This window comes from Haliotis rufescens, unplaced genomic scaffold (genome assembly GCF_023055435.1).
Source record: "Haliotis rufescens isolate VD_foot unplaced genomic scaffold, xgHalRufe1.0.p SCAF_1, whole genome shotgun sequence".
Lineage (NCBI taxonomy): Eukaryota > Metazoa > Mollusca > Gastropoda > Lepetellida > Haliotidae > Haliotis > Haliotis rufescens.
The window spans coordinates 78190273-78214430 of NW_025963779.1; the positions used below are offsets into that span (position 1 = coordinate 78190273).

At 39.8% G+C, this 24158-nt stretch overlaps 1 protein-coding gene across 23 annotated transcripts in view; it reads left to right on the forward strand.

The window, feature by feature from the left end:
• Window positions 1-24158, forward strand: part of LOC124147884 (protein scribble homolog) — a 122524-nt gene that overhangs the window by 78402 nt on the left and 19964 nt on the right. For 13 of the 23 annotated variants that reach the window (XR_006862892.2, XR_006862893.2, XR_006862894.2 and 10 more), the window contains 2 exons: window positions 18730-18832; window positions 19695-19751. Coding sequence is in view for 20 of the 23 variants with exons in the window: in XM_046518705.2 (XP_046374661.2) it covers window positions 18730-18832; window positions 19695-19751 (160 nt within the window). In the remaining 3 variants the exon portion in view is untranslated. The remainder of the gene's footprint in view (window positions 1-18729; window positions 18833-19694; window positions 19752-24158) is intronic. The other 10 variants (XM_046518711.2, XM_046518721.2, XM_046518712.2 and 7 more) reach the window with 1 other exon arrangement.

A 24158-nucleotide genomic window follows, 5' to 3' on the forward strand; every position in this document is an offset into this window, starting at 1 on the left:
AAGAAATCCAGTATTTGTCAAATCATTCTAGTCTTGAGTTGGATTCATTTTTTTTTATTTACTTTCTAGGGTCTGGGAGATAGACTAACTCTCTTACCTGAAAAGAGATTTGACTTTTGCACTGATCTGAAACATTGTGTAGTTCTTGTCAAGTAAAGTTACATTTTCATAGCATGTTGCCATAGCGACATATTTCATTGTCATCTGTTTGTGATTGGTGTTCGGTGGTTCACATGTGCCTGCTAATGTCATGACAACCACTGCTTGAACTGACTGCTGTCCTTGGGGTGTGCTCTATAGTACTGTAAATCTTCATATTAACGCGAGCGTGAATTAAATGCAAAAAATGCGAGTGGTCTTTGCTCGCATTATTAAACATCACATTTATATCAACAATAAGACATTTTGGATAGCAGAAATACCAACTTAGACATACGCTGAAAACAAACAACTATGTATTCCACATGACTGTTTATTGAGCAGCACTGGTTACAATTTAAGAATATAAACAATGTCATTCAAACACTAATTACATCCAGTGAATTGTCACTGCTGGGGTCAAGACAAGCGTTCAACTCACTCATGTCATCACTGATCACACCTGCAAGTCCAGACAGACACCACCCAACACGGTGTCTTTGCTCTTTGCGACTGCATCAAAGGCCGACACGAGCCAGCGTGAACGTATTGTTTTAGCCGAAGTACTCTACTCAGCGCTAATAAGCGGTGCTATTGGTGTGTGATTGGATTAATGTAAGGTTGGATTAAGATGAGGATTCTCCTGTGAACCTGACAGAGGACATTTTGTTTAGATATAAATCCACTGATGCTTGAGAGGAGGGGGTGTCGCATTCATATTGAGTCGCATTTTTGGCTGATGTAGATTTTGTCTGTCAAATCCTACTTATGTCTATTAGGCTTTGATTTTCAAAGTTTAATTCTCACAACCAGACACAATTTATAATGATGCATCAGCATTTTTTGTGTGTATATTGCACAAGAAAATATGTTCATTTAATAGTGAAAAAAGACAGGTGTTAAATGTTGATTTAATATTAAATTTTTCAGCAGGGTTCAATCTGTTAATATATTTCTGGATGGAGGAATAGTGTTTTGAGATTCATGAAAACATGAGTGAGTGAGTGAGTGAGTGAGTATGGTTTTACACCACTTTTAGCAATATTCCATCAATATCACGGCAGGGGACACCAAAATGAGCTTCACACATTGTTCCCATGTGGGGAATCGAACCCGGGTCTTCGCCGTGACAAGCGAACGCTTTAACCTTTAGGCTTCCCCATCTGTAGTGTACCATAGTTGTGTTTCCTTAGTAAACACTTACTATGTACAGAGCTCCAGATAAGCTTTTGGTGTTGTGGGTATTTTACCCATGCATTCTAAAATCATTGGGTATCAGTAATTCTATCTGGGTATTCAAATTTCTGTTACCCACTAGTTTTTACACATGTGGGTATTTAAGTTAAATATTTAAATACACTATTCATCTAGTCCCTACAAACTGGTGTCATGTGGGTTCGAGAGCTTTATAGAACTAAAAAATACCGCGATACTTCCACAAGAAAGTGTGATGGCAAATGATAATGATGTAACTGTCATCGTGGAGTTTGGCAAGGTTGACGGAATGCCTGTTTACAATCTCAAAATAAGTTGCTGATTTGCTAATCGAATACGCAGGGTTACTTCACAATGTTTTGATGATACGCACACGTTTTATTTTTGTAGTGTATCTGTAATGTTGTTGCGTATTTGATACGCTTGGATTTTATTTTACTGCGTATTTCTGCATTTCTGTATGCGCATTTTACGCAGATACGCAGCTTATCTGGAGCTCTGCATGTAGTCGTTTTGTAAAGATCGACATAACGGGAAAATGTCACAAAAAATGTTTTACATAAAATTATTTGGAATGACCTTTTCCCTTTCTAACATGTGAAGCTTGTACAGACAGAGCAGGGTATTTGTGGTGCCATGTTTTATATTGGCACTAATGGAAAGTGTTATAGTCAAGATTCAATTTACAGGCTTGGAGTTGGGTGTAATAGCCAATGATATTGTTATCACTTGTGCAGGCTGAGTTTCACCAGTGCCACACAACCAGGCATCATTAGGACCCACACACAAACCATGTTATATAACGACTCTCCGTGAAGCCGGGGAAAGCATGTTGGTGACATTGTTATATCGAAATAAACCAAGCCGGAATAAGCCAATCACCAACATTGTTATGAAGGTAATGAATCGCAGTGATGCAACTGGAACAGAGACTGGAATTCTGGAGTTCCGCATTATCACCACCTACATGTTGCAAAACACTCGTCTCGTCTCGTCTCGTCTCGTAGCATGATGACACGGCTACTTTATTGATCAGGTAGATTTCTGTCGAAGAGTTATGTATGTCGGCCAAGAGCCCTCTGGTCTGTGTCCAGCTCGGTGAATGCAGATCATTGATTCAACATACAGCTTTTGTCAGTTTATTAGATGTAATGACGTAAAATGATGCTTAAGCCACAGCTCGTGTTTATCTGCCATCTGTCTTGGTTACATTATGTAACTCTCCTTCTCACTTCAAAATGAGTTGGGTCCTTGTGCTAATCAATTGGTTCAAGGAAGCTGTAACTGTCTATGAATGTTAGCAAGAATTGGCCTGTCTTTACAGCACAGCTGATGTCAGGGTCTCCAAAACTCAGGTTCCATAATTCACAGAACTTGAGTCTTTGACAAATATGCTTCTCTCTTAATGATGAGTTGCGTTGGTGTTGAACATGTTTTTATTGGAAATTGATAGTGTTTCCATGTTGGATCAATAAATATCCCTGGTCTCAGTCTTCATAAATGAATGCTTGCGTTCTCAAGTGATGAATGCAGTTTCATTTTGATGTTGAGATATGTATTGTTGGTGTGTGGAAGTGGAACTGTGAGATGGCCTTGTGGTTTAAGCATTCGGTCATCTTGACAAAGATTCCCTGCATGGGTGCAACATGTCAGGCCCATTCTGTGTTCTCTGCTAGGCTAGAATAGATCTAATACGGCAGTAAACCAAACTCACTCACCCTGTAGTAGCCAGGTGGTTCGTCTATGTTCGAAGCTCTGTGTGGGTGCAGTGTGTGATGCTAACTTTGGGTGTCCCCAGCCGGGGCTAGAATAGATCTAATACGGCAGTCAACCAAACTCACTCACCCTGTAGTAGCCAGGTGGTTCGTCTATGTTCGAAGCTCTGTGTGGGTGCAGTGTGTGATGCTCACTTTGGGTGTCCCCAGCCGTGGCTAGAATAGATCTAATACGGCAGTAAACCAAACTCACTCACCCTGTAGTAGCCAGGTGGTTTGTCTATGTTCGAAGCTCTGTGTGGGTGTAGTGTGTGATGCTAACTTTGGGTGTCCCCAGCCGTGGCTAGAATAGATCTAATACGGCAGTAAACCAAACTCACTCACCCTGTAGTAGCCAGGCGGTTCGTCTATGTTCGAACATCTGTGTGGGTGTAGTGTGTGATGCTAACTTTGGGTGTCCCCAGCCGTGGCTAGAATAGATCTAATACGGCAGTCAACCAAACTCACTCACCCTGTAGTAGCCAGGTGGTTCGTCTATGTTCGAAGCTCTGTGTGGGTGCAGTGTGTGATGCTCACTTTGGATGTCCCCAGCCGTGGCTAGAATAGATCTTATATGGCAGGAAACCAAACTCACTCACACTGTAGTAGCCAGGTGGTTCGTCTATGTTCGAAGCTCTGTGTGGGTGCAGTGTGTGATGCTCACTTTGGATGTCCCCAGCCGTGGCTAGAATAGATCTAATACGGCAGTTAACCAAACTCGGTATCGATAGAAGTATGACGTTTCTATTTGTCGTTGTCATCCTCTCTGGGGAAAATAACTGATAAGATTGCGAAGTGATGTATGAGCTCTTCCAGTGTCTGAATATTGACTCTGGCCTATTTACGCAAGGACTCTGATAGGGAAAAACCATTGTGGTCAAATTTGGTTACAAGTGTGCTGTTGGTGCATCTTGCTAAGATGACTCCTCAATGATACTGGCTGTAGTCAATTTGTTACACACTTGAAGGCCCTAACAGGATTTTAATGTTGAGCAGTCTCTTGAGATTTGTGTTCATTGGCATAAGAACTGTCCATCTTGCCATGAGTTGTGGTGATCGTAGTGAGCTGAGACAGGGCATTGTTGTCCCTTATCTTATCTTTTCTGTAGTTTTTTGGCAGTATTAATTAGCTGCTTTGCTTTGGTAAAACATGAAAAGCATTTAGTTTTAATGCCACTGTTACAATGATAGTGGATCTTAAAACGTAATAAGCGCCCAGGGCACTCCCAAAATTAGAAATAGGGGGCTCTTATAAGAATATTATTTGGGTGAAGAAAAAAACAGAGTTGAAAGATAAATTTTGTGGTTTATGCTGACAGCCTGAAATGTTTACGTACGACAGATATATTTTTCAAGAATTTATTTGCCCATAATTAAAGTTGCATATAACAAACAAGTGCATATTATACGCGAATAAATAAGTCTTGTGTACATTGATCAATCAGAAGGGGTGCTAATTGGGATTGTTCACTTGCCAATATATTAGCAAATATCGCCGTGGGTGCTTATTAGAGCGGGGACGCTTATTACGTCGAATACAGTATGTTTCTGACAAGTGAACTGTACTGGACTGTTATACAGTCTGCAACTTTAGCCACAAGTCCGAAACCAGAGTCTAGTAAAATTCAGATAAGTCTCGTAAGCTCAGCTAATAATAAACCACTAAAATGTACAAATATTTATGCTTAGAGCTAAGTTCTGGCTTGTAGACTCAAAAGTTTTTTGGGGTGTTGTATTAATTGGATGAAAATACTTTACTAAGAAACAGTTTAGATACAGTTCATGCTGTGTTGCTGGACCTGAAGGTGTTCACGTTTAAAGATCCTAAAATATTTTCTCGCTATTCAGAATCCATTTCACCTACCTGCTTTTGATAGCACAACTTATGATCCCCCGTCCCTAGTCAACAGAAGACAATGGACAATTAGATGATCATTGACTTGTGTTTACTTTCTGTAAACCAACCTTTCTGAATGATAACCATTGATTTGACATGGTTTCTTTGTCATGGTAGCCAAGGAGCCAAATAGTCTGCGGCAGCCTCCTCGTCTGCCATGCTGTACCCCGGGGCCCACAGAGTGTATTGATTCTGGTGAGATGGTTCTGTGGTTACCTCTAGTGGTAGCCATCTAGTTTGTTCAGTTAACTACTTTGTTAGGTAATTATTGATTCCAATTCATTAGATTACTTCATTTCTGATAATAAGGTAGGGTTCTTGTTTCACAAAATGTTTTTATGCATAGAAATGTCTTGCAAATTAGGAACTTGATGCCTGTGCACCATTTAACAGTAAATGTTTCGGCAACCATTAGAGGATGATAATGGGAGGTCATTGCGTGTCATGTATGTCAGACTCCGATGTGTTCAGTCGTGGAGGAAAGGCTTCAATAAAGACTGAAGAATTAGCTTTCCTGTTTTTTTTATTTCAATCTGTATTGGTTCTTGGTTATTGACATTCAGATTTTGAATGTATGAAGATTTTTCCTCAATACCATTTAATTTCACTGAAAGCTTTAACATGTTCATCAAGTCAATCTAACGACTTTGGGGAGGATGATCTTCCATGTAATTCTGGGATTTGAAAGCCAGCTCAGTCGTTCCTGTGAATCGTTTAATTCCGGCCTGGATCTGCCGACTCCCGGCTGTTTACACAGGTGATATATTTTGCTGCCATTGTCATCCCTCAGACTTGGTTATCAGTGCTGGAACTCGGAAGAGACTTTCCCGGAACATAATCGTTTCATTTCCATAGAACTTAAAATGAGTTCAATGCTTCTTCATGAATTTCTACACTCGTGCCAGTCTAGAATTTTCATGGAATCTACTTTCACTGAACTGCCTTTGGTTTTGTTTTCGGAGCAGAGTTAATCTGAAAAAGTATAGGAAATGTCTTGGCAGACTTATGTATGCATATCAACTTTGTAATTATTACATTTCATCTTTTGTCATTTCCATGGAAACAAGTTGTATATAGAATCAGTTGAATTGAATATGTGAAACTGTGAAAACAGTCTTGGACATTTCTCCCTGATGCTGTGAGTGGTGTCAAGGATATGTTGTCTCCTGTTGACACTGTCTGTGAGTGGTGTCAAGGACATGTTGTCTCCTGATGACACTGTCTGTGAGTGGTGTCAAGGATATGTTGTCTCCTGTTGACACTGTCTGTGAGTGGTGTCAAGGACATGTTGTCTGCTGATGACACTGTCTGTGAGTGGTGTCAAGGACATGTTGTCTCCTGATGACACTGTCTGTGAGTGGTGTCAAGGATATGTTGTCTCCTGTTGACACTGTCTGTGAGTGGTGTCAAGGATATGTTGTCTCCTGATGACACTGTCTGTGAATGGTGTCAAGGATATGTTGTCTCCTGATGACACTGTCTGTGAGTGGTGTCAAGGATATGTTGTCTCCTGATGACACTGTCTGTGAGTGGTGTCAAGGACATGTTGTCTCCTGTTGACACAGTCTGTGAGTGGTGTCAAGGACATGTTGTCTCCTGATGACACTGTCTTTGAGTGGTGTCAAGGATATGTTGTCTCCTGATGACACTGTCTGTGAGTGGTGTCAAGGCTTTGTTGTCTCCTGATGACACTGTCTGTGAGTGGTGTCAAGGATATGTTGTCTCCTGATGACACTGTCTGTGAGTGGTGTCAAGGACATGTTGTCTCCTGATGACACTGTCTGTGAATGGTGTCAAGGATATGTTGTCTCCTGTTGACACTGTCTGTGAGTGGTGTCAAGGATATGTTGTCTCATGATGACACTGTGAGTGGTGTCAAGGATATGTTGTCTCCTGTTGACACTGTCTGTGAGTGGTGTCAAGGATATGTTGTCTCCTGTTGACACTGTCTGTGAGTGGTGTCAAGGATTTGTTGTCTCCTGTTGACACTGTCTGTGAGTGGTGTCAAGGATTTGTTATCTCCTGTTGACACTGTCTGTGAGTGGTGTCAAGGACATGTTGTCTCCTGATGACACTGTCTGTGAGTGGTGTCAAGGACATGTTGTATCCTGTTGACACTGTCTGTGAGTGGTGTCAAGGACATGTTGTCTCCTGATGACACTGTCTGTGAGTGGTGTCAAGGACATGTTGTCTGCTGATGACACTGTCTGTTCGTGTTGCTTGTGGCAAAAGGGTATGCAAGTAGTACTACAAAGTGACGTTATGACTTCGTCACATTTAATAACAAAATAATATGAACATACCAAAATGATAGTTTTCAACCACCATATAACTGACCAGTCCTTGTTTTAGCTCTTTAATGTTGAGCATCAGACAGGGTAACAACAAGTACCATCATTTAATGTCTTTTGGTATAACGCGTCCAGGCGGACGCTCTACCACAAGACCATGGAGGCAGTCATTTGAACTTAAGAATGAATGTGAACTGGTCATTGTTTTAACACCAATGGTAAAGATTTGGGGGGCCTTTTAGGTTCAAGTGCTAGAGCAGCAAAGCTCAAGAATCCCTTCTCTCCCTTAATTTCTGACATTGCTTTTTATACACATCATACAGATACCTGTTTTGCTAGCATCTTATAAACTGAATTAAATCCTGTCAGGTCTCAATGAGTGTTAACCAAGACAACAGAGAAAGAATTTGTTGCAAATATATGTATATTTTTTGCCATTTTCTTTTTTTCTTTCTCTGCCACAAAGGTAGAGTCACCTCCTTAGAAATTTATTATCCCAATCTCACTGCTCAGTCGTAGTTTCACAGCCTCTCTTGGACAATCAATGACGACACACTCGGAAACTCTAATGGCTTACATGATGCAGGATCATGTTATCTTGATAATAATTTGCCATCATTCATGAATTATTCATCAAAACCTTGCCATAAATGGAAATTATTGGACCGTTTGATATTTGATGACTATTACATAGAAGGTTAGTGCTTGAAATGTCAGCTCAAGTTAGGAGAGAGATTAACATTTACAGTGCCTCTGCATGGGGAGGGATGGGAAATTCCACTTGTCTTGCCTGCCTGTGTATCACCTCATCACCATCTCTGTAGCAAGGCAGTGTGAGAGTTGTGGGATACACCAATACACAGGCTTCCAAATCTAGGATTGGAGAATTCTGTGAATGCTTTTCCCATGCCTATTGCACAGCACCATGTTGTTGAATTATTTAGCCATATATTGTATGTGCCAGATGAATATGCAAATGAAGTATCAAGTTGGTGAAATGCCGAAGTAAGGCTGTAAAAAATATATATAAGAAATTAGAGTCTGTAAAAGAGAGGCTTTAAGGGATTCCAAATTATCTAATGGAATGATGCAGATTAAAAAAATATTAATAATTGAGTTGTGTAAAACATGTCCGGCTCAGTCTTAAAGTGTATCGGGGGCATGGGTGGCCCAGTCGCCTGTGCAGAGTTGCGTCCTTTGGGCACGCCAGAAACCTATGATTGCCCGGATTATGTTTCTAGGTTTGTTAGCACCATACCCGCGCTCATGGGTTTCACCGAAATGGTCAACGTCTGAGAACTGCAACACTTCAAGCTCTCCTCTCACATTAAGCTGACACACAGTGATATAACTGGAATACTGTTAAAAGCGGCTTTAAACCCAACTCACTCACTTCAAGATCTTTACAAGACTTCAGCCAGTTTTTTGTGGGATTTACCTTTCCAGTAACACTAATGTGACATTTGTAACTGAGGCCTGCACAGCCACAGAAATTAACCTGGGAAGTCCACTGGCATGAATAGTTATAACGTAATTACGTTGTCCAAAACTACTTCTGTCCAAAGGATACCTTTAACATTAGAAATCCTTGGAAAGGCTTGCTAGTGATATTGGCAACCCCTGAATAGGGAGAACCACAATTAGCTGTGTTGTGTCCTCAAGTGAGTCAGGATCCTCTGATCTTTGTTTGAAATCCAATATTTGCCTTGAAGTTGAAGCTAGGTTTTTTAGCACCTAAGCATTCTGTTTACTCTCACCAAAGTGGTAAGCGTCTAAGACCTGCATTAGTTCAGGCTTTCCGACCACATCAAGCTGACACTGAAATACTGCCCAATGTGTCGTTACATCCAACTTATCACTCGCTATCCCTGATGATGTTAATAATGATATTGACTTGTAAATGATATATTTCCCAGCATGAAATTTTTATGCATCTACATGGCCACTATCTTGTTTGTATGGATTTCCTCCCCTTTGTGTGAGATGGTTTGTGATGCATCTAATTCAGGTGACAGATTGCTATGTGTGTGTGAAGCTGCTGATTATGACTCCCTCGTTAGTCAATTTGACGGCTGATACTAAGCTTGTATAGATGGACAAGGTGTGAAATATACCCCGTAGCTGCATTGTGGAAAAGATTCACATCTGCTAGTCTTCCCATTTATTATCATCCATCACTGTTGCGTTTGTTCCTTATATAATATTCATCCCATTGGACAATTTTCTTTGTCTTGAAACAGTTCGGGCAGCTGAGGCACGCTACCGAAATTACTTGCAGCTGATAGATGATATGGGTTAGTCCCTAATTGTTAGATATTTGCATACATGCTGCCACATGTGTTCTTGGTGATATTATTAGCATTGTAACCATGTGTTAGATAACCGCCATTGTTGATGGCATTGATTGGAATGGTCACTCTGCCCTATCTGCATATTAGCAGAGATGTGTCTCGACAACAGTAATTGGTTTGAATACACAATACCTTTAAGAAAGTGGTCACATAGAACAAATGTTATATTTGGAATAACACTTTCTTGGTAAAGTTCAAATTCTATACTCTTTGGGGTTTAGTTCCAACCTGGGATTTGAACCTACACTCTAAGAGTGAGGCACCTAATCGCCAGCACACAAAGTCAACGATCTAACCCACTCAGTGTTTTGTTACAGTAATTGGTTTGACAAACCTTTCAATGAGTTTCGTTGAAGCAGGAATAAGAAATAACTATAACTTTGCCTTTTTGTGTTCATTGGAGGGGCCCAGTTGTCTAAGTAGCCATGATTCACTGTGCCAAGTTGCATCCCCTCTAACACCTGTGATCCTGGGTTTGAATCCTGGGTCGACCTGATTATATTGCTAGGATTGTGAGCACTAAAGCTATGCTCATGGGTTTCACCACAGTAGTAAATATGTAAGACTTGCGTAATGTCAAACTTACTTCCCACATCAAGGTGTCATGCCATGATATATATACTGTTTAAAGGCCTGTAAACTACCTCACTCACTCATGTTATTTGGCTTATGAGAATAGTGATTGAGAGCGTGAAAGAAGTTATTTTTTTATGCAGACTTGTTACTGTTGTCATGTTAACCTGTAAATAATTTACTCAAAATTTTACCACAACTGCATGGATCATTGGTGGTTTGCCTGGTCCGGACATACAAGCCGCTGTGATATAGCTGACTGCTGCTGAGTTAAACAACCCACGCTTCACCAGGAATCCTGAAACTAGATGCTGTTTTGTCCGATCGGATCACGCTGCATGTTATATTTAACAAGAGAAACTTGCAGATCAGTAAACCATTTGTCATTTACTTGCGCAATTCTCGGTCTGAAAATAGTTCACTGTGAGTTACATTGTAGTTTCTTCAACATGGCATTAAGTAACATTATTATATATTAATCATCTGCAATTTTTCAAATGATGTTAATATTAGCCGTAGTTGAAACAGATTGTTCTTTATGAAAATAGAATGCTTTGTTACAATTTAAATCAGTAAATATCACTTGTTTTATTTGAAGATGAAAATAACTGATACCTGAGTAGAAGATAAATAAGGGATTCAGCTACAGACTGATGGAGAGTATGGTAATGGCGGGAGACAGTCTTTAGGGAGATGTGATTGTGGATGTATAGAACGTCTTTCAGTGTTGGGTCAAAACAAAACAAAACACTGAAGCCACAATATATGTATCCATGTTTCAGAGTAAAATTGCAAGAATGTATTTATTTTAATGTGACAATCAACAAGAGATGATGTTTTCTAGAACCACTATAAATGTGCATGTTATTTCAAAATGCCGTCATTTCATGATCAGACTGGTGTGGATTGTTGCGCGTTCTTTCAACCACTGGTTGGCCTGGCCCAAGGCTTGATTATTTACTTGGATGTGATGTAGTTTGAGTATTGATTACTGTGGCATAAAACAACATTCACCACTCACTCACATTTCTCAGGTAGCAGAAGGGTGTTTCTGTTCTGGTTTATGCTGCCTATCACAATCTTTTAGATCACGAAAAAGTCAATAAATAGTGAAATGAGGCTTGTCTCTGACAACTTATGCCTGTACATGAGTGTAGAAAGTGCATCTCTATTTTGAGCAGATTGTGAGGAATTTTTGTCCATCACAACAGTAAGGTATGCAAGTGAGTGAATGGAACAGTCAGCTGTCGTGTCTTTGTCATGGTCGTCTGTAAGTAATCAAGTCTTGTCCAGGCACCAAATCGTTCCTGAACTCCATCTGTAGCTCCACTGTCATACAACAGCTCTAGCAGATTGCATACTTGCATACTCACCAGCCAATCAAGATTCTTCTAAAGACTGTATTGTTTGATAAATGTTTTAAGCGGACAGATTTCATAATATTTGTATGTCAGCAGTGGTGGCAAGTATTGACATGGCTTGAGATAATTACCATGAAGAGACGGCAAAATCTGTTTTTCTTGTGAACAATATGTTGGGTTTAACATGTGAAGATGGTGGAGCTGTGTGAAGCCAGCCAGTTTGCCTTGTGAGTCAGACAGATAAAAGACTAGCAAGACATTTAATTCTGAAATGATTCAATTCCTTAAGAAGTTGCCAGATCTTCATATCAATCATGTTTGGATCATAAAGCACTGAGGAAATTGAATCTGTTGAAGTTAATTGCAGCTAATTGCATCGTAATAACGTGGTTCGGGATTCAATGTGAAATGCTGGTCAGGAATGAAGTGGTTTTATAGAATTAACTTCAATTATGTCATTTGATGTTGATAATGCAATAAATCAGACTGTTTGAGATTTGGAAAATATTAGAAGAAGTGAGAGATGACCAGAATATTAAGGAATAGATTTGGGCGATTGGGCAGATTTTATAGTGCCAGAATTGTTAGTTTTGATTGGATATTATCAGCAACTTCTGGAAGCCAGGTATCAATACTTGTTGTTCTCAAAAAATATTTAAATCAATTTCACATTGTATTGAGATGTCTCACGTATGAGGTATTTGTAGTGTTCATGTGTAAAATGCTTATTCCATGACATGACCTTGGTGATCAATAATATTGAAAAATTCAATGAATAATTTGAACAAATACCAACTTGGGTTCAACTTCAAATAGTGATGAATAATCCAGGCCGTTTATTGGAGAACTCGGCTGTTGAAGTCAGCAGTCAGACATGATTGAAAAAAGGAACGTTTGAAATTGTTTGGCTAAATATGACTTCCTTCATGTAATGACAAGTGAAACTGCATCCACGCTAACCATGTAACCTTGCATGTTTATGGATGTATCTGTAGATATTTATTTCCAGTCAATTGGCCATCAACCAATTTGCTTGTCAAAAATAGAATACAGAGAAGCCATTGAAGTGTTTTCTATTATTGCCATGGATTCATGCCTCCTTCCCAACCCCATGGACCAGTGATTCTGTACATCACAGTGGAGGCCATATCATTGTCAGACATTGAGCCGACTTGGAACCTTTGTTTTCTGTCACACCCGGTTATTCCCTTTGTGGAGTTATGGGTCCTGACCTCTTAATGCACCGCTTCTATTGATTGTAGCTAGAAATTTGAGTCTTTGATGTTGGAGAACTGATCAGAATTTAGATCCCTTCAGAGACAAAATTGATGAAAGCTTGGCATCATAAAGTTCGTCCCTGACATGTCTTGGTCAGCCCTGCCAGCAAGCAAACGCGATCTGGGACTTTGAGTCGTATTTAAAGATGCTGAAGTTGATAGGTTTTCAAGAAATGGAATAATCCAATTGCTCTTTTTGTTTTGGGATATTTGTATGTATGAAGGCATGAGGAGCCTGAGTTTGTGTTGTTTGAGATGATGCAGACAGTCAAACAAGGAATTTGATACTTTACCCACATGAGTGCAGAATGGGCCCCCTGTGGCATCACTTAAAGTGATGAATAAAATAAACTGTCTCATTTGCTGCTGACATGGGTGACCCAGTCACCAGTGGTGCTGGAATTTGATATGCAGAATTGCATGCCTTAGTCATGCAAACATATCCTGATCGTGGGTTCAATCCTGCCAGATTCCTACAGATTAGGATGCTTAGTTGGTGACCCCCTCTGTGGTCTGGTGGTAGAGTGGAAGATAGAGGGTACAATCCCTGGCTGTGTCATACCAATAGACGTTAAAAGATTGTACTTGTTGTTACCCTGTCTGGAGCTCGGAATTAAGGGGCTAAAACAGGGACTGGTCGGCTTGGATGTCAGTATACAGTGTCTGAGTGGGGTATTCATGTTAAACTGCGTCTTTAAAATCATCATGAGTCCGAACTAGCACACACACACACACACACACACACACACACACACACACACACACACACACACACACACACACACACACACACACACACACACACACACACACATGGCTATATGAGTGCAATAATCTTGAACGCGATGTTAAACCCGTTTTCACCTTACCTTAGTTGGTGCCACTGCTCCTGGATTGAAGCCAAGTGGTGACAGTCAACATGCTGTGATGTCACTGAAATACTATTTGAACCTAAAACAAACCCATCTCGCTTACTCAGTTGTCATTTGGCTGATTGTGTCTTCTGTACCCATCAGTTTGGATCTTTGCTCTCTCATCCACTCCTATTTTGGGTACAGACTACAGAAGTGAGGTGAAATGGGGTGAAATACCCAGTGACTTAAATCTGTTCTCAGAGATCAAGCAGCTGTGAACAAACTTACCTCAAACAATAAACTAAACATTTTCCATGATAGTTGCAAGGCAAATATGTTCCCTTCTGCACTGCAGTTTTCTGAAATAATGTGTAATATAAACAAGAAAATAGTCCTGTACATTTTCAGTCTTAGTTGAGGCTGCGTATGAAGATTTCTTACAGATTGGTCTAGAGTATGTCAGGGCACTTATTGGATCAGAGTGCATTCTATGGCAACTATGGTAGCTATGCATAAGAGTTTCTTGGGCTGTATCAGACAATAACTGACAATATTTATATTGTACATGATTAGACAATTTATCTCACTTTTTTACATACTCAGATACTCAAGGAATAGCATTGTTTCAAGCAGATTTTTGCCAGTTCTTTCCTTGTCATCCTCATGTTTTGGCCTGCCGTTCATTGTGGCTGTAAAAAACACTTGAAATTATCATTGCTGATTATTATGCATTTAATTACTGAATCATGTTATTACTCCATGCTTTGTTAAAAAGACACCAGAGCCTTCCTATTTAATCTAGCAGGAAGCAAGTAGAATTACACGCAGTGAAAATTGTTTATCCCACATGATAGAATATGGCACGTTAATTATCAACATGTCTGTATCAACTGCCTGCGGGAATTACGTCATACCATATTTCATCTTAGTCATCTCGGTGTCGGCTTCTAATCACAGCTTCAGCTGCAGGTTGGCTATTGAGCTGCAGACAATTAATGTTGTGCCACTTGATCATGTCCCATGTGAGGCATTCAAGCAGTGATGAATTCAACATGTTGAATTACTCCATGTTGCCAGTGTCACAAAAAGGAACGATCGGTGTCAATTCAGCAGAGAATTATCACCGACAGATAATAATACAGTTCTGACTCAGTTTTCTTCAATATTTCATATTATTCGAGAGAAATGTTTTCAAGATCCGGGATGAACATGAACAAGCCCTCCTGGGTTATATTATTAATCTTGTAATCGACCAAGCATTTCATCTTCTGGAGGGAAGTGGAGCTGGGAATTATTATTTTCTATTTTAATTCTTCTCAACAATTGCTGAAAAAATTATAACCCTGCTGCACACATACCTGAAAAAGGATTAGCTGTTCATTAAACATCAACACATATGTCGATGTATTTCTCGGGGGGGGGGGGACATATTCTGTCCCTCCCATCCACCTGCCCGCCAAAGATAACATGGTTTCATGGGTTCATTTCTGACGCAACAAGTACTCCCTTGATGTAATGGGTGGTAAAACTAGGCATGTGATATTTCTGCCTCAAGTCGGTATTCCGTCTTTTTTTATTGTTTTCGTCTGATGTTTCAATGTCAAACATCATCTGTGGGAGGTGAACACAGTTTTGTGTCTTACATTCCAGGCAAAGAAGAGAAATCTTTTCAATCTTCTGGGCATTCGTCAATCAGAATTATTTTCCTCTCTCAGTTTCATATTATTCTTATGAGACACTTTCTGCATGCATCAGTAGATGGTTAAAGGGGGATGCAAGATGGATGTGCCTACATGATGTGTGGGCAGTAGTAGTCCTCACATGTCTTATCACATGACAATCACAGGGAGAAAAACAGGGGGATTAAGCAGTGGGTGTAATGATTTCTGATGGATGAGAGGTTATCAGTTGATATCTTCCAACAGTGGGATATCATGTTTCAGGTGGTAATGACACCTGCCACAGTGACAGCTATCTTTCAGTTGTGTGAATAATTGATAGAAATATTTGCATGAGCAGTGTTGCTTGCCCTGTGCATGCCAAGCTGAAGGCATGGATTTAAAGGCTAAGCGAGTCATATACTGGTACTGGCTAAAACTGAATTATTGAAGGATCATTTAAGTGTGAATCAGACTGTAAAAACACTTCTCTTTTACCATTTTGTTTCTTATCATTTCAGATGATTGCCATTGTGACATTTTGATCCAATTCATATCAATTTATTAAATTGGTACACAATAGTCTGGTGTTTTCCGAACATTTTCACAAAAGAATTTATGAATACTTCAATCAATTTACATGACACCTTCCAACTTTTTCTTAATAAACAGATGATTTTTTACCTGTTTGTGATGGAAATTGAACTCAATTATACCAGGAATAAGAAGCTTTAGAATTTCACAGCTTGAGTTTGAAAAAACACAGAAGTTTGAGAAGAAAGATGAAAATGTCTTCCACATCAATGGCCTCAGTGGATCCATCTGACAGTGATCATCTGGTCTTGATAGAGAGAAAAAACACACACCGCCAGTTTCAATATTTGTGCTGTTTGATTTAGCAAAGTGTGGTGTTTCTGGGATGAAAGCGTTATCAAATTATGAAATGCACCCTGTAGAGATGCATCCAAACAAATCAATAAATCCGAATGCCGTCCGTCCTCGCTTAAACTCGAGCAGAGTGCACTGTTCTCGACACCACCACTCCTCCTCAACAAGCAACTAGCACAGCCAACCATTCCTGGTCCTAGAAAATCAATATTCCATGTAATGAATATTTATCAGCTACTGTCGGAGGGTTGTTGGATCAGTCAGCGTCAGTCTAATTCAAGCCATCTCGTGTTGTCGACTGGACAAAGGAATAGACTAGCACTGATCATCATCATAGCCTGTTGTGTTGCATCCCCTTCACCCCACTACAATGGAGGTAGGTTCCCATGTGCTACCCGACCCTGTATTGTTGCTGATCGGTCGAGGGTGGAGAAGAGAGGGATATGATGCTTCCTCTACAATGGACCAGTTACATCAGCAGCCTTGTGCTCTTCTCCTCGGATCACTCGCCTACATGCCGGGAAAGATTTAGCGGAGTTGCCGGTGGAATTATACCCAGGGTTGCTGTAGAGTTACAGGTTGGATGGAGATGATGGAATGGTGGCCGACATGGCTACTAGTTTATCATAATGTGGAGCTGACGGCGGCAGTATGGGTTCGTGGACCACGTTGTCTTGTAAGGGAGGATGGTGGTGCCGGTGCCGGTCATGATGCTATTGGGATCATTCTAAGATGGGCTCTTCTACATGTGGTCTGGGACATGTTTTTTCATCATGGAACCCTTTGACATTGGAACCTTGCCTTGCTAGGGTGGAATGATACAATAGAATAGAATAATTGGTGCTTGATGGATTTTAGATAGTCATAGAAAATTATTGGAATTAAGAATTCTGAATACTCGATGTGGAACATTCTTTCTGAAAGTGACGCAATCCTGGTTATGACATGGGGAATATTAGATCTTTTAGTTTTAAAGAGCGTAGGCGTTGAAAGTAAGTTAATTTAGCAGGAATGTGGAAACACAGGTACACCTACACAGTTGTGTGGGTTGTCAAGTAGGTCTGAAACATAATCTTTAGAACTGGTGTGTGATACTAAGCATCCTGTGTGAGATGCTTGTCTGTGAATGGGGGCGGTGGGGTAGTCTAGTGGTTAATGCATTTGCTCATCACACTACAGGTCTGAGTTCAATTCCCCACATGGGTAAAATGTGGGAAATCCCTTTCTGGTGTCCCAGACATGATATTGCTTAACCATACTGACTCAAAGCGGGTCTTCAATGATATTCGTCAACATGTCCAGAGGTTTTATTTGGGAAAGTTCCCAGTGTGGTGATGAAGGTCAGCCTCGCCAACACAGGATGTGAGAGATCACATCACCTCTGATGATTGTCGGAAGTTGTTACCTCTCATTTACATCATGCTGCTTATCATGATCCATCTGTCGCTTCTAAAGTTGATGTCACCAGCTTCGTGCAGCCAGGAATCCCAGCCCACACAGTCACGATGTTATAGCTAGTCTGACCTTTTGTGGTGGAAAAATATTACAGATAAATTAGTATGTCTTCTTCCAAACCGTATGAATTATTCTCTCAACGGAAAGATATTTCTAGATATAATGTGAAAAAACTCATTGGGATACATTTTTGTTCCTTCATCAATTTATATGAAGTAGAATATTGTAAATTGATCAATTATTCAGGTCGTCAAGGTTTTTCTGTGGGAAGACTTAGAAAATAACTTTGATGGCAAAACTGACATGGATTTCAACTACTTTCCTCTGTCAGTTTGACATTTTGGTATATACTTTGCATTGAAAGAAAACAGCAGTTGAAATCCATAGGTCTGCACTGATGCTACAATGACACTTAAAGATAACATGTTACATGGTGTGATTACCTCATCTTGTCAACAAGGGGGTCACAATAACCCTGGGGGCCAACTGTGACCCAACAGGCTGCTGTTTCTGGTGCTTCTTGACGTCTGCCAACATGACTCATTCATTCAGCCAGTGTTATTGTTCCCTGTTTGTGCTGTGTCTGTAAAGTGGCTGTTCTCACTGTTGAATCAGCGTGTACCATCAATTACCGTAACGAATTACAACATTCTGCGAGCCAGTGTATAATCTCATTTTCAATAGTAAAGTTAACTTACGATCCTCAATGTTCAGATGCGACTGATGCTGAAGGATTAGCATGGAAAAGTAGTTCCTAGACTGTTATGCAGATACTTATGTTTTAGAATTTGAACAGAGCCCATATTAAGTACTGATAGATATAAACATCTTCTTTCTGTATATTCTAAGATTTATGCAAATATCTAGATTTCCTCACAGACCAAGACGCGAACATTGCTTCCTTGTAATGTTGCTTTAATAAAGGTACAAGTATCACTTCATGGTTGATGGATTGAGAATGCATATTTTGGTTATTTCCTGTGAACAAGTATCTAAGTGTTCATTTCTCTGTTTCAGAACACTAACAATCAGTCTGCTCCCAATGAAGGTCTGACGTTCAGTGACAAGCGCCGCTTCTTTGAGAAGGAAATCAAGGAACAGAATGAACCTAAAACACAAAGTAAGTGATACGAGTGTACCACATTCTGGATGTTGAATGTTGTCAACTTGTTGTTGTGTCTTGCATCAACCTGTCTATTTCTATTCTTAGATTTGTTTAAACATCATTCTATTGATTCCTTAAATCACTACAAATTCACATTTTGAAGAAATTCTTTAATGCGTAATATACACTGCAATCAGTAAAATCTATGGAAAAATAATAATTGGTGTGTCTGTCATCTATACTTGTTTCTTTTGCTGTGATCTGTCTCTTTATCTTTTATGTCTGCTTAGATATCTTGCTTGTAATTGACCTGTACATTCTCTGGCATTGGGTTGTGAGTAGTTTTAAGATAGTAGTAGAAAAGCTAGCTAGCTTGCATGTCTGTCTGTGTGGACTTCCTGTGATGGCTGAGCAGCAACGGAGCAGACCCCCATCTAACTGGCCGAGGGACGGAGAGCCAGTCAGGTTTGATTTCTCTCTGTGACACATTATTGTTAAAAGATGATTAAAGAAGTTTGGTGATGTATCCAGCTGTGCTTTGACTGGTCTCAGTGCAACTTGTCAGGAAACAATTGGAGTTTTCAGTTTTCTGAGAACCTTAATGGAAACATGAACAGTGAACCATCAGGACTATGATTTGACTCTTCATCAATTCCTTGTCACTGTCACTGTTTTCCTTGGACAATGTAAAAAGCTTTTCATTTTGGCCATCACCACTTCAATAGAGGTGTGGAACCTGTTTAACTTGAAGTTGCACTGAAGACACCTATCTCTTGACACTTGTTGATTTAAGAACGGCCAAGTCCCTGACCCAATACCCGTACACAATCAAGTGACTTATTTCTAATTGGGATCTCCCTTTCCTAATTTCTTGCAGCAAAAAAATTTAGCTACTTGGCTGAACATGAGGTGGCAAAACTGAAACTGGAAGAGGGTGAGTTGACCACAAAACAAACACAAGACCATGACCCTTCACACTTGACCCTTCACACATAACACATGCACTTGACCTTGCAATTCTAGGCTGGCTCATATAGGACATCACCATGTCCCCGGGGCTATAACAACTTTCAAGCACAAATAAAGACAAAGCAATACCTATAAGAAAACAACCAGAAAGATATTTTGAAGATAAGAAACATGCAAGTTAAATGAAAGAATGCTTTGGGAAAATACAGCCCAAGTAAACATCGAGGTTATGTAAAAGAAATGGACTCCTGTCTACAATCATATGTTTTTGCTCCTATGTTATGAGATCCTTATTGCTGTAATTACTTTGGGGAGTAAGGTATCAGTAACAACAGAGTTATGTCTGATTACTTCAGGGACTGATTAATGATTACTTTGGGAAAAGCCCCCTTTATGTATGCATACAACCATACAATCAACTGTCCTTGTAATCAAACAAACATGAACAGGGTAACTGACAGCATTGACCACTAGATTTGTGAAGATAATTGTAATTCATCTATCTAATATAATCCATAAATATAGCCGTGGAGAAGTGTATCAGTCTGTCTAAAAAATACACAAGTATATACCTGGAGAAGTGTATCTACCTGTCTTAATAATCTACAAGTATATTCACGGAGAAGTGTATCAGCCTGTCTAAATAATCCACAAGTAGATCCCTGGAGAAGTGTATCAGCCTGTCTAAATAGTCCACAAGCATATCCCTGGAGAAGTGTATCAGCCTGTCTAAATAATCCACAAGCATATCCCTGGAGAAGTGTATCAGCCTGTCTAAATAATCCACAAGTATATCCCAGGAGAAGTGTATCAACATGTCTAAATAATCCACAAGTATATCCCTGGAGAAGTGTATCTCCCTGTCTAAATAATCCACAAGTATATCCGTGGAGAAGTGTATCAGCCTGTCTAAATAGTCCACAAGTATATCCCTGGAGAAGTGTATCAACCTGTCTAAATAATCCACAAGTATATCCGTGGAGAAGTGTATCAGCCTGTCTAAATAGTCCACAAGTACATCCGTGGAGAAGTGTATCAGCCTGTCTAAATAGTCCACAAGTACATCCGTGGAGAAGTGTATCAACATGTCTAAATAATCCACAAGTATATCCCTGGAGAAGTGTATCAACATGTCTAAATAATCCACAAGTATATCCCTGGAGAAGTGTATCAACCTATCTAAATAATCAACAAGCATTTCCCTGGAGAAGTGTATCAACCTGTCTAAATAGTCCACAAGTACATCCGTGGAGAAGTGTATCAGCTTGTCAAAATAATCCACAAGTATATCCCTGGAGAAGTGTATCAACCTATCTAAATAATCCACAAGTATATCCCTGGAGAAGTGTATCAGCCTGTCTAAACAGTCCACAAATCTATCCCAGGAGAAGTGTATCTACCTGTCTAAATAATCCACAAGTATATCCGTGGAGAAGTGTATCTACCTGTCTAAATAATCCACAAGTATATCTGTGGAGAAGTGTATCAGCCTGTCTAAATAATCCACAAGTGTATCCCCAGAGAAGTGTATCTACCTGTCTAAATGATCAACAAGTATATCCCCGGAGAAATGTATCAGCCTGTCTAAATAATCAACAAGTATATCCCTGGAGAAGTGTATCAGCCTGTCTAAGTAATCCACAAGTATATCCCTGGAGAAGCGTATAGATCTACCTGTCTAAATAATCCACAAGTATATATCCGTGGAGAAGTGTATCTACGTGACTAAATAATCAACAAGTAGATCCCTGGAGAAGTGTATCTCCCTGTCTAAATAATCCACAAGTATATCCCTGGAGAAGTGTATCTACCTGTCTAAATAATCCACAAGTATATATCCCTGGAGAAGTGTATCAACCTGTCTAAATAATCAACAAGCATATCCCTGGAGAAGTGTATCTACCTGTCTAAATAATCCACAAGTAGATCCCTGGAAAAGTGTATCTCCCTGTCTAAATAATCCACAAGTATATCCCTGGAGAAGTGTATCTACCTGTCTAAATAATCCACAAGTATATATCCCTGGAGAAGTGTATCAACCTGTCTAAATAATCAACAAGCATATCCCTGGAGAAGTGTATCTCCCTGTCTAAATAATCCACAAGTATATCCCTGGAGAAGTGTATCAACCTGTCTAAATAATCCACAAGTATATCCCTGGAGAAGTGTATCAACCTGTCTAAATAGTCCACAAGCATATCCCCGGAGAAATGTATCTCCCTGTCTAAATAATCCACAAGTATATCCCCGGAGAAATGTATCAACCTGTCTAAATAATCCACAAGCATATCCCTGGAGAAGTGTATCAACCTGTCTAAATAATCCACAAGCATATCCCTGGAGAAGTGTATCTACCTGTCTAAATAATCCACAAGTAGATCCCTGGAAAAGTGTATCTCCCTGTCTAAATAATCCACAAGTATATCCCCAGAGAAGTGTATCAACCTGTCTAAATAATCCACAAGTATATCCCTGGAGAAGTGTATCAACCTGTCTAAATAGTCCACAAGCATATCCCTGGAGAAGTGTATCTACCTGTCTAAATAATCCACAATTATATCCGTGGAGAAGTGTATCAGCCTGTCTAAATAATCCACAAGTATATCCCTGGAGAAGTGTATCAACCTGTCTAAATAATCCACAAGCATATCCCTGGAGAAGCGTATCTACCTGTGTAAATAATCCACAAGTATATATCCGTGGAGAAGTGTACCTACCTGTCTAAATAATCCACAAGTATATCCCTGGAGAAGTGTATCTACCTGTCTAAATAATCCACAAGTATATCTGTGGAGAAGTGTATCAGCCGGTCTAAATAATCCACACGTGTATCCCCAGACAAGTGTATCTACCTGTCTAAATGATCCACAAGTATATCCCTGCAGAAGTGTATCAGCCTGTCTAAATAATCCACAAGTATATCCCTGGAGAAGTGTATCAGCCTGTCTAAGTAATCCACAAGTATATCCCTGGAGAAGCGTATCTACCTGTCTAAATAATCCACAAGTATATATCCGTGGAGAAGTGTATCTACGTGACTAAATAATCCACAAGTTTATCCCTGGAGAAGTGTATCAACATGTCTAAATAATCAACAAGCATATCCCTGGAGAAGTGTATCTACCAGTCTAAATAATCCACAAGTAGATCCCTGGAGAAGTGTATCTCCCTGTCTAAATAATCCACAAGTATATCCCTGGAGAAGTGTATCAACCTGTCTAAATAGTCCACAAGCATATCCCTGGAGAAGTGTATCTACCTGTCTAAATAATCCACAATTATATCCCTGGAGAAGTGTATCAACCTGTCTAAATAATCCACAAGTATATCCCTGGAGAAGCGTATCTACCTGTCTAAATAATCCACAAGTATATATCCGTGGAGAAGTGTATCTACCGGTCTAAATAATCCACAAGTATATCCCTGGAGAAGTGTATCTACCTGTCTAAATAATCCACAAGTATATCTGTGGAGAAGTGTATCAGCCGGTCTAAATAATCCACAAGTGTATCCCCAGAGAAGTATATCTACCTGTCTAAATGATCCACAAGTATATCCCCGGAGAAATGTATCAGCCTGTCTAAATAATCCACAAGTATATCCCTGGAGAAGTGTATCAGCCTGTCTAAGTAATCCACAAGTATATCCCTGGAGAAGCGTATCTACCTGTCTAAATAATCCACAAGTATATATCCGTGGAGAAGTGTATCTACCGGTCTAAATAATCCACAAGTATATCCCTGGAGAAGTGTATCTACCTGTCTAAATAATCCACAAGTATATCTGTGGAGAAGTGTATCAGCCGGTCTAAATAATCCACAAGTGTATCCCCAGAGAAGTATATCTACCTGTCTAAATGATCCACAAGTATATCCCCGGAGAAATGTATCAGCCTGTCTAAATAATCCACAAGCATATCCCTGGAGAAGTGTATCAACCTGTCTAAATAATCCACAAGCATATCCCTGGAGAAGTGTATCTACCTGTCTAAATAATCCACAAGTAGATCCCTGGAAAAGTGTATCTCCCTGTCTAAATAATCCACAAGTATATCCCCAGAGAAGTGTATCAACCTGTCTAAATAATCCACAAGTATATCCCTGGAGAAGTGTATCAACCTGTCTAAATAGTCCACAAGCATATCCCTGGAGAAGTGTATCTACCTGTCTAAATAATCCACAATTATATCCGTGGAGAAGTGTATCAGCCTGTCTAAATAATCCACAAGTATATCCCTGGAGAAGTGTATCAACCTGTCTAAATAATCCACAAGCATATCCCTGGAGAAGCGTATCTACCTGTCTAAATAATCCACAAGTATATATCCGTGGAGAAGTGTACCTACCTGTCTAAATAATCCACAAGTATATCC